At 39.1% G+C, this 14,159-nt stretch overlaps 1 protein-coding gene and 1 long non-coding RNA gene across 4 annotated transcripts; one reads left to right on the top strand and one right to left on the bottom strand.

The window, feature by feature from the left end:
* Positions 1–89: 89 nt before the first annotated feature.
* On the bottom strand, positions 90–9,069 carry LOC117245712 (uncharacterized). Of its 3 annotated transcripts, none has more exons than XM_078163988.1 (7): positions 8,927–9,069; positions 8,756–8,818; positions 7,378–7,641; positions 5,719–5,976; positions 5,504–5,623; positions 4,648–4,723; positions 90–4,229 (listed from the first exon to the last, which is right to left on the bottom strand). In XM_078163988.1, exons 1-7 carry the CDS (start codon positions 8,955–8,957, stop codon positions 4,199–4,201), a joined length of 843 nt encoding a protein of 280 aa, XP_078020114.1. In that variant the 5' UTR covers positions 8,958–9,069; the 3' UTR covers positions 90–4,198. The 3 variants fall into 3 exon arrangements, with proteins under 3 accessions (XP_078020114.1, XP_078020113.1, XP_078020115.1); XM_078163987.1 differs by having other exon boundaries at positions 5,489–5,623; positions 8,927–9,068; XM_078163989.1 differs by lacking the exon at positions 8,756–8,818 and having other exon boundaries at positions 5,489–5,623; positions 8,927–9,062.
* A 2,181-nt stretch (positions 9,070–11,250) lies between these two features.
* Positions 11,251–13,539, top strand: LOC117246023 (uncharacterized). The gene is made up of 4 exons (XR_004500672.2): positions 11,251–11,322; positions 11,525–11,573; positions 12,719–12,865; positions 13,402–13,539. It is a non-coding gene; the product is annotated as an uncharacterized LOC117246023 (long non-coding RNA).
* Positions 13,540–14,159: the final 620 nt, after the last annotated feature.

Below are 14,159 nucleotides of genomic sequence, written 5' to 3'. Positions count from 1 at the left end.
CTTTGTGCATTACCACCTTCAACTGTTGATCTGTGGAATAGTGTGAAACCATCAGCAGGATTGATAAGTGTGTTGCCCATGTACTGGTGTGTGCATTTTACAAACAAAATGGGGACCCACTCCTAATGTCGTCACTTTATAGGATTACTATTGGTAAAAAAAATAAATAAATAAATAAAAAAAAAAAGTTGCCTTTAATGGGACACAAATGTAGAGGTCAAAAATCTTTTTAGAGTGAACGGAGCTTTTTTTTTTTTATTACTGTCCCATACACACAGTTTACCTGCTGCTCCCACACTACTTCCCATCTAGCCATAGACCCCAAGGTCACACCTACACCAGCATTAGCAACAGACACAGCGTACATGTCGAGACTTAAATCACTGAAGAGGTGCAGAGAAGCTGCAGTTATTCTGCAAAGACATGCTCAGTGTTTTGTAGAGTAGATAAGCTGCAGGTCAGAGACAAAACATGTCAGCTACAAAGATGACTTCACAGCTGAGAAGCAGCATGTAACAGCAGCTCCCGATGACATTGTCCATTTTTATACAAGACACCTTCCAGCTGTGTATTTTCCAGCTGTTTGTTTCACATGCATCTGATGTGAACTGATACACTTTTAGGTACAATCAACACTGCTCACTGCTTAATTCAATTTAACTCAGGCACTCTGCTTTTTATGCTTCAAGTGTCTCTTGTTCATTTTTGCTCATACCTACATTGATTGTGAATTTGACTGTCAATAAGCCTCTGAGTGCAAAGCAGTGTACAGATGGTGCAGACTCTGGCAGAGGACTGACGCAGCTGCTTCTGCTTTGCAGGCGCCGTAAACAAGGTGTAAAACTCATCCATTTTTTTATAGCAGCTACATCCTATAAATGTGCCAGAGTAAAATCAATAACTTCCTGGTATGGTCTTATATATGATACAAATTCAGATTACAAATGATAAGATTCTTGTTGCTAATAATTATCAAAGGTACTTGATTGTAGAGGTGCTCATTCTATGTCAACCTGTATAATGTACTGCATAAGGCAGAGCAATGATTTGACACAGCATCAGAACATCAGGGGGCAGCACTGAACTAACAAGGACCATCACTGTGCATTCAGTGTCACAGCAGCGTTTACTATCCTGTCATAACTTTGCAGTAGCAACAAGTCTCAAAACCTGACGCCTCTTAAAATAGACACTGCTGCTGTGAGCTAGACCTCAGATACATATATTCTGCATGTTCCTGAGAAGCTGCAGATCAGTGACAGTGAAAGGCTGTCTGAGTGGTAGTCATGAATGTATAGGCAAAAGCAAATATTATATTGGGATTGGGCCTTAAAATCCAAAATGCAAGTGAAGTAATATTTTAAAAGGAACACTCAAAACATTACTACACATTCATGAAATTATGAACAATATACAAGTTTATTTAACATGATACAGAGTCAAGTGATGTGACTGTGGATCCACAAAAGGCTTCATATGGCTCTTTCACATATAGTACTTCTCCACACCTGGTTTTGCATGCTTCCAGTTTATTACCTGAGTAAACATATTATTAGACATGATCTTATTATCTTATCTTATTTATAAGAATACATTAAAGAGGACAAAATCTGTACACACAAGCATGCCAGCACAAGTTTGAAACTGTCCAGTCAGTTATTTTTTTATTGTAAACCCAGTTTCTTATCTCAATGTGTAAAACTTTATTACAGCAAATACAGGTGTGTACTTGAAGGAGTGGGTGAGGAGCGAGAACTGGACTGTAAGCACGTAACTGAAAGTAAAATACTGGGGCGATTTAATGCGTCAAGGTTACCTTGACAGTTGAACAGTGTAGCGCTCTGTTTGAGTTTATGGTTTAATGGTAGCTAAATATAAAAGAGGCTGTAAACTCAGTGCGTCTGCTTCAGGTCAAACAGCTGTAACTGCACCATGTTGGTTGTCGACCACACTGAGTGTATTTAAAAACTGCAGCAGCGTCTTCAGACGTGTGAGCAGACAGCAGATAGAACGATGTGGTTTAACTGTCACACTCTTAAAGACTACTTGTTTTAAGATTAAACACGAATGATGTGACTAAACCAAAAGCCCCAGGTAAAGACTGAGGAGATGATGAACCACACGACACTTTCACATGCTGCAAACTGTTTCACTTCTTCAAACTGTTCCATCAGTTCACGTCAGCTGGCAGTAAGTGCATCTCCATGCACCTGTCTTTATGTGCATTTTCAACTTGTGCATTAAAAAACAACATCAATTCGATAATAAGTGGAAATATCGCAAAGTTTTTATGCCTGGTGGAGATGGCGAGGTTGGTGAATTAATAAAAGCAAAATGTGACAAAGTTTTATCTTTGTGAAGCGATAAGGAGACTGTAACTTCTTCACATTCATTCATGAAACAAACAGAAATGTCATATTTCCATCATGTTTTCTACATGGCTTTCCATTGTTTGAGCTCTGACTGGCTGTGTTTTCATTATGTTATCCCTTGCTGAAATTAAATGTGGTGTGCCCCAAGGCTCAATTTTAGGTCCCGTGCTTTTTAATTTGTACATGCTCCCACTAAGTCGTGTCATCAGGAGACATGGTATTAACTTCCACAGTTATGCTGGTGATGCACAGCTGTACATCTCCATGTCCCCTGATGACACAGGGCCAATTGATGCCCTTTTTAACTGTATTTTAGATATCAAATCCTGGATGGCAGAAAACTTTTTACAGCTCAACCAGGACAAAACTGAAGTTTTAATGATCAGTCCTGAGGCTCAGAGAGAGAAACACTTATCTAAACTGCAGGCATTGTCCTTAAACCCATCAAATCAAGTAATCAACTTTTACATAACTCAGCTGCATGGGTACTGACAAAGACCAGAAGGCAGGCCCACATTACACTGGTTTTAAAATCACTGCATTGGCTGATTTTAAGGTTCTTTTAATGGTTTTTAAATGTCTTCATGGTCTTGGGCCTTCTTATCTTACAGAAATGCTTGCACCCTACGAACCCTCGCAGACCCTGAGGTGCTCCAGCATTGGCCTCTTAATTATTTCAAAAGTTAGAACGCGTACTCACGGTGAGGCATCTTTTCAGTAATGCCCTCCGTTTGCAGAACGGCCTGCCGGAGGACCTGAGGGCTGCAGAGAATGTTGAAACCATGTAAAGCGCTTTGTGCTACATCTGTATATGAAAAGTGCTTTATAAATAAAGATTGATTGATTGTCCGATTGTTCGATTGATTGATTGATTAACTGATTGATGTACTCTTCTTCTGCAATGATTTAATGGCAGATAATTGCAGAATTACTAACACCAACTGTTTATCTCCATTTACCAACTCTTATCATTCTCATAACAGTCGTGGATGGAAGTGCAAGGCAGGTTTATTTTACATTTCAACAGCAAGCCGACTCAAAGTGTTTGACACAAAACATGGAGACAATGTGCAAAAGAAACAAATTAAGGGACATTTAATACAATTAAAAACAGCCATTAAAAAGCAAGTTAATATATTTAAAAAGCTGAGACAGAATGAGTACATGTTAATCTGCAATTTATTTCTTTTTTCCCCACATTGTGTTAACCATCCTCTGAAAGTGTAGAAGTTACACCTCCTCCTCTTCAGTGAATTCTGTGATCTTATTCTTTGCCTTTGAGAATCTGTCCCTGAAACTCAACTTTAAGGAGCTGGCATATTTTCTGCTATCAAAATGGTTTCTAGACCATGCAGTGTCAAAATCCTGCGCAAACTCTAAACTCTTCCAATACCTGTCTCTATGTGCCATACAGTGACGCTGTGGTTTAGGCTTTAGACAACAAAACTACTTGGTTACATTTAGAAAAATGATCATGCTTCAGCTTAGAATAACTACATTTGTTATACTTAACAAGTATGTCTTGTGATAATGGAAAGAAAACCAACTGTTTCTTGTAATTCATTTAAAATCTGGAAAAAATAGCATACTTTGCTTTTTTATAGGGTTTTTTTTTTTTGAAAGCATTTTAACAGCTTTGAAAATATATAAGAAACTTAAAACCTTCACTGAATGTGACTGTGTAACTTCCTCCCCCGCTAACTAGCAAGTCTGCATTTGTCAGTTTGTAAATAGTCCATATGCATGGGAGTTAAAAAGCAATGGTGGCACATGTTTGCAGTTTTTAAATTTTGAATTATTCATTCTGTGGTAGAGCTTTGAACAGATCATCTTCTCCGTTCCTCAGCTGCAAGTGGCCTGTAAAACACAGGATAATGAAAAACTATGAGAATTATCAAAAAGATTAAAACAAACAGTGGGTGCAAAACTGAAAAAAGTCTACATGACTTCTCTGACTAAGACTCCACAATAGTGTGAGTAAAAAATCCATTTCAGGTTCACTGTGCTTAAAACAGCAGCAAGGATGAATAAAATAGGTCATCAGGTCAGCATACAGTAAAATGCACTGCACAGCTAAAGACAGTTGTCTCGTGATTTTTAGGATAATAGCTGTTGATGTTTATCTTTGTTTAAACGTCCCCGCTTTTTCTAGTGGAGCACCGCTTATCGTAATCTTTATTATTGCAATGCTGACCATGTGATGTAACTTGGTTAAATGCAGGTACATGAACTGAAATATTAGAGAAGAGTGATTCTGTATCAGTGTCAGTCTTACCTGTAGATCACTGAGGAATAGAAAACACTCTCGTCTGGTGAAGGTAACTTGATACCTTCTTTGTAGAGGTCAGGTTCTGTTTGGGGAAAAAAAAAAAAAAAAAAACTTATCTCTCTGAGTCACATAATGAACAAAATGTCTTTCTGCTTAAACTTTTATTTATGTGGCATTACCAGTACTAAGGTGTTGAACTAACTGAGAGTACAGCAGTCTGAATGAAAACACTCACTCACGGACACTCAAGTTACTTATTTTCTGATGGGTAGGTTATTAACAAACTGCATTACACATAACGTATTAACTAAGATTCAAGTGAAACCACATCTGTCTGTGAGCTTAACCAAAGTGCTTTTGTTGTGAACATTGTATGCTCATCAATGCAGTACATACATTTAGTCAAATTATTTTAAAAACATTGCCTGTGACAAAATGCAGCTGCTACAAGACAAGTAAATGGTGAAGGGACTGCATTTCTGTGGGGCGGCTGTGACTCAGGAGGTAGAGCAGGTCGTCCACTTATCAGAGGATCAGTCGATCCCCAGCTCTCAAAGTACAATGGCAAGATACCGAAACTAAAATCACTCCCAGTGTACAAGACATTATCTTGTTTGGCCTCGGCCACAAGTGGGTGGCAGTAAATGGATGAATGTGACTAACAGTGCTGTGAGTGGTTGGTTCATTTACCATACCATTTCTATAGCACATTACATCACAAGTCAGCGTTCACTCAGGAGTGAGATCGTCACTGACCTTCCAATGAGAGGAAGATTTCTCTACTTCTTGAGCCACAGCCGCTCAAGTGCTGTTTAAATATAATTCCTAGCAGAAAGTGTTGCTGTACCTTCGAGTTTCCTACCGAGGAGCAGTGTCATCACCAACCACAGCAGAGCCACCAAGAAACCACTGGCAACAAACCACAGCATGGAGGGTAGATCAGGGGAGCGATTATAGGAGGGATGAGGCTCTTTGAACGGAGCTGGAAAGAAGATATTAAACAGGTTTCCGTCATCTGTCTTTAACCCAGAGAGAAAAAGAGAATTCAAACACACGAGCTTGCACAAGAAGAATCACCTTTAGTTCGATTTAAAACAGTCAGCCAGCTCTCTGGTGATTCTCCAGCTCCAGCGATGCTGCACTTGTAGAGTCCTTCATTAGATTTGGAAACATTTTGGATGATCATGTCTTTTTCAAACCAGGTCCCCAGTTGGGAGCCATCTTTGTAGAAATCAGCAATGGGTTTTGATTGAGTTTCTCTACTACTACAGTGAAGAGTCACATTGTCTCCCTCCTCCACAGGACGGGCAGGAATTCTGAGGATCACAGAACCATCTGAACAGTGAGAGAAAGATATTTTATGTTAAACATTATCTTCATAAATTAATAAAATAAATACATTTCCACAAGATCAGATGCATTTTCTGGCATGTAAGACATTTTGTTGAGCTGTATCATTCCATGTTCCACCTGGCTGCTGTCAGTAGATCCGTCAGCTTGTTTTAATATCACTTTGGTAGAATTCAACATATTTCAGCCTTGACTGAGACTGGTGTGACGTAAATCTTTTCTGGTCTACAAAACATTGTTATTTGAGCAAATAATGAGTAAATTGATTTTAGCCTTAGATGTTTAGTTGCAGCCGGTCAGGTCATACAGTTCATACAGTACTTAAAGGGACACCTTACTAACTCTCAACCAGCTTTGTATAACAATGTGGGCGGTCAGTGTAAATCAACTGTGGTAAACGTCCCTCCATCTTAAGCTCAGCGCCCAGATCTTCCTGCTCATTTATCAAATCAATGGGCTGTTGCTCCAACTACAGATTGCACTTCCACATTTTCATTTGCCCACCAGCAAGAAGCAGATCGAGACAGAGAGCTGACCCCCTCTCTCTGTCAAACTTAGACCAAACTGTAAAAATAAGCAACACATTCTCAGGTACCCTGGGTGTGTTGGTTGTTGACCTTCTGGGATGCCATGTCAACTTCAGCCTGTTACATGCATTGTCTGTTTTCAAAATACACTTCAGTTTTCACAGGAAATGTACAGTTTGCATACAGTCTCTTTCAAAATAAAAGCACTACGTCAGTACAACACCTCGAACTGAACAGGATTTGGCTTTACAATTTTACAGGAAGCAAACACCAGCCTCCTAGGTGAATCACCATCCACCACCCCTCTCACCCACCCTACTCAGACTTCTGCCGCCTTAACTTGCGTTGTTGTCCCTCCACGTTTCACCTGATGCTGCCGGGTGCGGTTAAACAACAACTGCAGCCAGCTGTGTATCATGCCAATATGTAAGGACAGCTTTTTTCATCGGTGTCTGACGCCGAAAGTCACCCACCAACCACTGGTTTTCAATGACTTCGGAGTGAGACCAGGTTGAACTCAGCAGTGTTGATCAAATATAAATCAAGATTATGTCACTGCATTGTTTACTTCTCACCTCAAATGTTTCGTTTGTTACCACTTGGCCACCATATTCATTTCTGTGTCAACACGGACAAGCTCGCAGTGTGTCAAACACCAGCGGGAGTGTTTATTAGTCCAGTGAGGCACAGTGCATTCTGATAGTTGGAGGTTTTGTACTTGTTGAGCCAAAGCTAATGCCACAGCCCCTTTTCCTCTGTTTTCTGGTCATGAAGCACCACTTTTGAAAAGTATTTGTGTCTTTTGTGACTTTTATAAAAATGTTATAAAAACTCTCGATTCGTTATTTGCTAAACATACCAGTGATGGTGATGTTGAGAGCACTGCTTGTCTTCCCATCTCCATCTTCACACCAGTATTTGCCACTGTACATTTCAAAGGCAGGATAAATGGTGCTGGATGGTGCTGATGTGTTCCAGTTGTAAGAATCGGTTGGACTTATTGTGTTGAGCCTCCTCATCACTCTCCATTCAGTCAACCCTCTGAACTCCTCACAGTTTACACTGAGTCTCTCATACTCAAAGAACTGCAGTCTGTCTGGACGAACACGAGGAAACGCTGCACCTGAGACAGAGACACAACAAGTGAGTAGTTTAATTAAATATTCAGCATTTAAAAAGAGGTTTGCTCAGTGTTTGAGGAGGTGGGTATGGTGTATATTTACAGGAATAACTGATGCTGCAATGTTAACATTATTGCTGCGAAGAGAAATGGTTCAAAAACATCCTGTGAGTGCCTAAATGAAGGACATATGTGCATATAAAACAGAAGTTTGGCCCTGAACCAAGCTGGGAGCCAAAGATCTTTAGTTGCACAGCTGAGAGCTGCTGTTCTTCCTCTGGCCATCAGAATCAAGCGATTCAACAATATTCAGGAGGTAAAGATAATATGTGACTTGTGTGATTTGGGTGAATCACGTTTTTTTTCCTATACTATACAAACTTAAGACTTAAGAGAGTTAATGTTCCACGACATGGCTCGTCTAAACCCTGACATTTTCTGGTGCTCATACGACCTAAAACTAGAATGGTGGTTTAGTTTGAAAGTGTTTAAGATTGCCAGTTTTGTCACAAAAGCCTGGAAGAGAAGGAAGATAGTTTGTTTAATTAGTACTTGTTTCAGTTTTTTTTTTGTGCCTTTGTGAGTGATCCATAAACTCAGTCCTACACAATGATAATCTGATCATGTACGATGCCTTTGCTGCTTTGCTCTGTTTTCTTATATTTTTTCAATGTTGTCTGAAAATATGTACGTTGGATTCTGGTCTTGGCTTGTTTTGATTTTAAAGTGTCCTGTAAGCCCGTGCAGGCTGGGTGTGACTGTTTGCCTGACACAGTAATTAAAAAAAAACATCCATTTATTCATATTTTAAAGACAATCAAGATTACAAATATAATAGGCTCATCAGTATAGAATTAGGGTACTTTTGGCAGTTTTGGAGCAGCAATGGTAAAGTGGTTTGTGCTCATAGAACTGTAGTTATATCCGTGACAGACTTCAACTTCTTTATTTTTTTTTCGTCTCTAAACTCCTTTGATGGTAGTCTCATTTGTTGCTAAGGTATGATAAAAAACGCACATAGCAGCATTACAGACCATTATTCAGAACGTCACATGGCCGGCACAAACTGAGTGTTAGGGACATTAGCCAGACAGCTAATTAATGAAATCCACCTTACCAGCTTTCTGAGCAAAGTAACTGTGGTTAACTTGTGCAAGCAGCAGCACTAACACATCCATCCCTGCAGACACAAATGAAGAGAGCTGTACCTCACACACAGTGCAGATGTTTGTCTGCTGACTTTAAAAAGAAACAAGAGTAATAGAGTAAGAAAATACTCAGTACTCACACAGTCTGACGCAGAGAGCTGTGACCTCCATGATGTCTCGCTGCTGACTGTCTGCACATCAGAAATACAGCTGAGACTTGATGTAGGTCAGAACCTCCTCTTCCTGTTTGAATTGTGCATCTGTAAATATCTATGTGAGGCAGAGCTGCTATAGTGGAGGTGACAACCTCATTGGTTTGAGCCCAAAAATGACAACAAGTGTGCTTGACACAGATAAAAGCCGAGTGATGAACCTTAAAAATAATTAGACAAAGACAGTTCACCACCCAATCTGTCAGTGACATCACCGCTGTCCTCAGAGCTACACAAAGTCAGTAGTGATATTAAAAACATAAAGCTGCACCGACATCTATGGCTTTAATAATATATTGTTTAGTTTGAAATATTGATGGTTTAGTAAATGCTAAATGCCCAGAGCCAAAGAAACACATCCTCCAGTACGCACATCTGATACCCACACTCTAAACCACTGAATAAACAAATACATACAGAAATAAATTATATGACTACTATATGTGTATGACAATGTCTTTTTTCCCACTCTGTCTTATGTTAGGAGGTGGAGAGCTAGCTGACTAGCCTTGCTAGATCACTATAGTTTGAGCTTTAAAGGCCGGCTAGGTCAAGGATCAAGACTATATCACTTATCTTGTCTCAGTGACTTTTTTTGTAGCCTTACACAGATCTTAAAGTGCTTATTTCATGAAAGTGTTTTGACCAATGTGCAAGAAAGTTCTGTTTTTATTGCAGAAAAGGTCCACGTTGTTTGGACATAACTAAGAAGTTGAAAAGTTTGCAGAAATGTACAAATACTGTACAGCTTTCAATGGAGTGTTGAGGACCACATTTCTGTCTTGTATAAAGGTTTACAATATAAATAAAGATAAAAGGTTTTATCTCTAATTTGTCTGTGTCCAATTGAACATCTGTGATTTCCAAAATCACCCACATGTTTTCTGATCTGCCCTTTGAAACTCTTCCAAATCAGCTTTGAAAATCAGATTTGTACCATGTGTGGGTAAATAGTGGGGAACATTTTGCCGAAGCCTCCATCCACCCGAACCTCTCCACTACAAAGTGTTGAGGCTCTGTAACAGTCAGGATGGTTACCTGAACAGTTAAGGCAAACTACAGGAACAGCTTGGCAGGACATTTAATTGGACTACTCTCCCAGTATACAAGCACAGAAAGGGAATCCATTTATTGAGCCAAGTATGTGCGACTCCTCTACGATAGGTGGAGATATGCCCCCTTTCAGCTTGTTAGTATTGGACCTTTTTCCTGTTGACCTATTACGTCACAGACCAAACAATGGACAAACAAGTTAGCTACGGTTAGCTAGCAGCTAACTGGTACCATGGTGGACAGCTTTACAGCTCTGTACATTTGGTCCGTCCAAAAAGTCATGGCTCTGGATGTAGATTTCTCCATGTTGTTACCGGCTTCTTCTTCTCTTACACATTTAATGCTATTAGACTTCAGGGTCAAAGCTTAATGTGATGCTACTGACACCATTGTTAATCATAACTCACCCAGCCACCACTTTGTCTGTCAAATGTATGCACAAGTCTTGCAGAAAAGAGTGATGGTGTCATTTTTCTTAAAGAGAAGTAATTTATTTTTTAAAAAAATAAACAGTGAGGATTCTCTCAGTCTCAGGATGGAGTCATGGAGTCATGTTCTGTATCAGTCCAGCCAGAGTTGATCTTCCATCCTACAGGACTTTGAAAGGATTGTGTTTTCCTCTGCTTCCTCTGTTCATCTGCGTCTAACCGTCTGAAAGTGGTGTTACTCTGCCCTCTGCAGTCAGCCGGCCACTTTGACTTTTACATTGCACAAGATGATGGAAGATGAAGTAGAACCTGATGTTACCTCATAAATGTTTTATTGACTCGACTGACTTTCCTTTTTATAAAATACAGGTGTGGTAGAGCTACAGTTACACCTGCAGGCTGGTAGTTTATATGACTGGACTGCCAGGCAGCTGGTGAAAAGTACACAAAGATCAAGTTAAACTGTCATCAGAATCATTTGGAGTAATTTCAATAACAAACTGAACAAACTGTTAAATTGAGCTCATTTTGTCCTGGTGAACGTTAATTCAGGGTTAAGTGTCAGGGTCTTTCTTTTCTTTGAGATTTACAGTCCTGTGATAGGACACGCACAAAAGTTGAAAAAAAAACAAAACATCTTTGACAGTAAACTGATAAGACATGCATGCACCCTTGAAAAATTTATGGGCTAAATGTAAATAGAACTGCACACATCATTGTTCAATTGTGCAATAAAAACGAGCAGGCAGGAGACAGGGTGGACACACTACAGTCAAACAGTGTGAGGACTTTGTCCCTGAAGTTTGATGCACACTGAGGGGAGCTGACTTGTTCTACACACAGGTGAGCTGTCAGAACATAGCTTTATTTTTTTTAATGTAAACTACAAAATATTCATCATTAACTATTTGTAACTTACGTCTGTTCTGCCGTCATGAGTCGATATATTCTCTCAGTTACAGTAATGGCTTTTATTGCATGTTGCATGTTTTTGTGTAGTCTATTTGAGAAAATATAATAACAGTGTTCGATTGCTGGTTTACAGAATACAATTTTTCAGAACTCCAGTGTGCAGCCACCAACAGATCATCTGTGTGAGTATTATACGTTTATTTGTCTGGACATTGGTGCATCAGTCATAAAACCAACAAGCATTATTAAAATGCTGATGTGTGTCTTTTCTGCATTTGGCTTCAGTGCAGCAGCCTTATGTTTTCTCTTAAGTGATTCAATATGATTTCATTTCATCATTTTAATATTTACTTGTATTACAAAAATGTGATGTCTTCAATTATGAATTCAGATCTATTAAGTCTAAAATGAAATTAAACTAAATGCATGTTTTTCTACATTACCAGTGTTCCTTCTAAAGTGTTCACTTTTTATGGATTTAAATTAATTTATTCAATTACAATTTTCAAATTATTGTTTGACAAAAGGTGTAATTATTCATCTAGATCTCTACGTTTTCTAAGAGCCTGTTTATACGGTTCCGTATATTTCTGAAAACAGGTATTTATCTTTACGTTTGCACCTATCATTTACACGTAACCGGCGTTTTTCTCAGCGAAAAAGGAGATTTTCAAAAACGGCTTCCAAATCAAAGTTTTTAAAAAAATATCCGTTTCTGTGGAGACGTGTAAACACTAAGGATAGACAGAAATTTTGGACGGATTTTTTCACAACTGATCGTATAAACCCGGATAAATAAAAATCTGTTTTTATTTATATCGGTTATCTGTGTAAACAAAGCCTAAATGTCTATATCAAACTACAGCTAAATTGAAATTCGAAATGGGATTTTCAAGTGTTAGAATAGAAATCCACGAAATTAAGTGATAGTAGCTGTCAGTATTAAAGCGTATTGGGGTTTTATTTGTCCACACTTTAAAGGGTCAGACCTGCCAGCCCGTTCTCATTTCAAAGTTGTCAAACACAGTCACTTCGTCAGTGACTTCGAAGTCAAACACCTAAACCTATGCCTAAACCTAACCATGTGCTTTTTTTGACATACCGGAAGAACTTTCAACAAAAGCATCTATATATTACGCAACAGTAAAACACTGACATCGAAGGACACCTAGCAGCTGTTGACACTGAAGGATACCTGGCATGTAATATGTAGATGCTAAAGTCCACTGACAAAGCAGTGATATGTGACAGTTTGGGAAAAGCACACGTTGGAACTGCTCTGGTGGAAGAAGGAAACAATTTGACATTTCTGCTCTTTGTCACTCAGGTGCTGCGTCCTCAGCAGATGATATGCCAACGAATATGAGTCAAACCATTTTTACCTCTGACTGTGCTCCCATGGCTGAAGTTTGTAGCGTGGTTGCACTCGCCATTGGCAGTGTGATCGTCGCTGTTGTCATTTGTAAATGGAGAAGTAAGTCACAGCTCCTTGATGTTTACAGTAATAACATATTTCACTGCAAAACACCAACACAGTGTTACTTTTGATGATATTAAATATTAATTCATTGACTTTAATGTCTGAAACTTTATTATGAATAGTCATGATACACAGATCCATATGTTTTGTATTTTTATCTGACATCATGCAAGTTGCCAGATTGTGCATGAAATACACACATAATCCACATACAGTGCATTACAATGTGGGTAGTATAAATGAACGATGGTAAACTTCCCTCCATCTTATCAGCATCCAAACCTCCCTGCTTATCCCCCAGCTCAAATCCAAAATTGTACAACATACAATTTTCGGTCCAACTGTCACGAAAACCTGGCAACACACAACCTGATTTTAAGCAGCATCACAGCTGCTCTTTGCACATGCAAACGGGCCAGCTAACTTACCATAGCTCCATGGAGAGGGAATATTACTCTAATTTACTGTGTATTTACACTTCCTCTGTGTGTCTCTGTGTTGTTCAATGTCACATCTTTTCTTCACTAAAGGTGACAAAGCTGATTTGCAGAGGAAAATTACATCTCTTCAAAATGAATTACAAAAGAGGGACAGGGAAGAACAGGAGAACATTGCACAGGTGGTTTCCAGCCTACAGGGACTGATAAGGGACCTGGAGGCACAGAAACATCAAGTCAAAGGAGAACTGAAGAGAGTTGAGGCAGAGAGGGAAGAGAACAAGAGGCAGCTTCAGGCAGTGGAGGCAGAGATAACAGAGAGAGAAAAACTATTTGACAAACCAGAAGGATTATTGAGAGAAAAAGAAAAGCTACTGCAGGCTCAGTGGAAACTGGACGAGACGAAGAGGAACATAGAGAGACAGATACTGAACATAGAGAAAGTGCTGGAGCCAACAGAAATCCAGGTCAGTGGAATGAACAAGAGATGTGATCAGTTTTGGATTGATTAGACGAACAGACATTCTCACAGAGGGTGCTGTGTGCTGTAATACTGGGCGATATGTATGTACTTGATGTAATCCTCAATGTCTTTTTTCCAAACATTATGCACTCTGTACTCTGAAGCTTCACTTTTTTGTTGTTATGTTGCCACAGATAGTTATAAAGGTATAAGGGCTCTGTCCTGTGAATCCACAGATAATGTGATGGCGAGGGCTAAAAAAACATTGTCAGTCTGTTCGTCTATTGTTGAAGATAATCAGCAACTATTTTGAGATTTTCTTTTTCTTAATTCTGCTCTTCTGTTATTAGTTACAGCGTCTCTCTGTTTTACATCATTGTAAACTCAT

The sequence above is a fragment of the Epinephelus lanceolatus genome, chromosome 22, assembly GCF_041903045.1.
Source record: "Epinephelus lanceolatus isolate andai-2023 chromosome 22, ASM4190304v1, whole genome shotgun sequence".
In the NCBI taxonomy this organism is placed as follows: Eukaryota; Metazoa; Chordata; class Actinopteri; order Perciformes; family Serranidae; genus Epinephelus; species Epinephelus lanceolatus.
The sequence above is the reverse complement of the archived record's forward strand: the minus strand, read 5'-3'. Positions and strand labels throughout refer to the sequence as shown.

What these genes read in the sequence shown, in the direction of transcription:
- LOC117245712 (XM_078163987.1), bottom strand. Translation starts at nt 8,957, where the DNA reads ATGGAGGTCACAGCTCTCTGCGTCAGACTGT. An exon ending in CCTCGGTAGGAAACTCGAAG is followed by an intron (nt 4,724 to 5,488) that starts GTACAGCAACAC and finishes TTCCCCAAACAG; the next exon opens with AACCTGACCTCTACAAAGAA. An exon ending in TATTCCTCAGTGATCTACAG is followed by an intron (nt 4,230 to 4,647) that starts GTAAGACTGACA and finishes TGTGTTTTACAG; the next exon opens with GCCACTTGCAGCTGAGGAAC.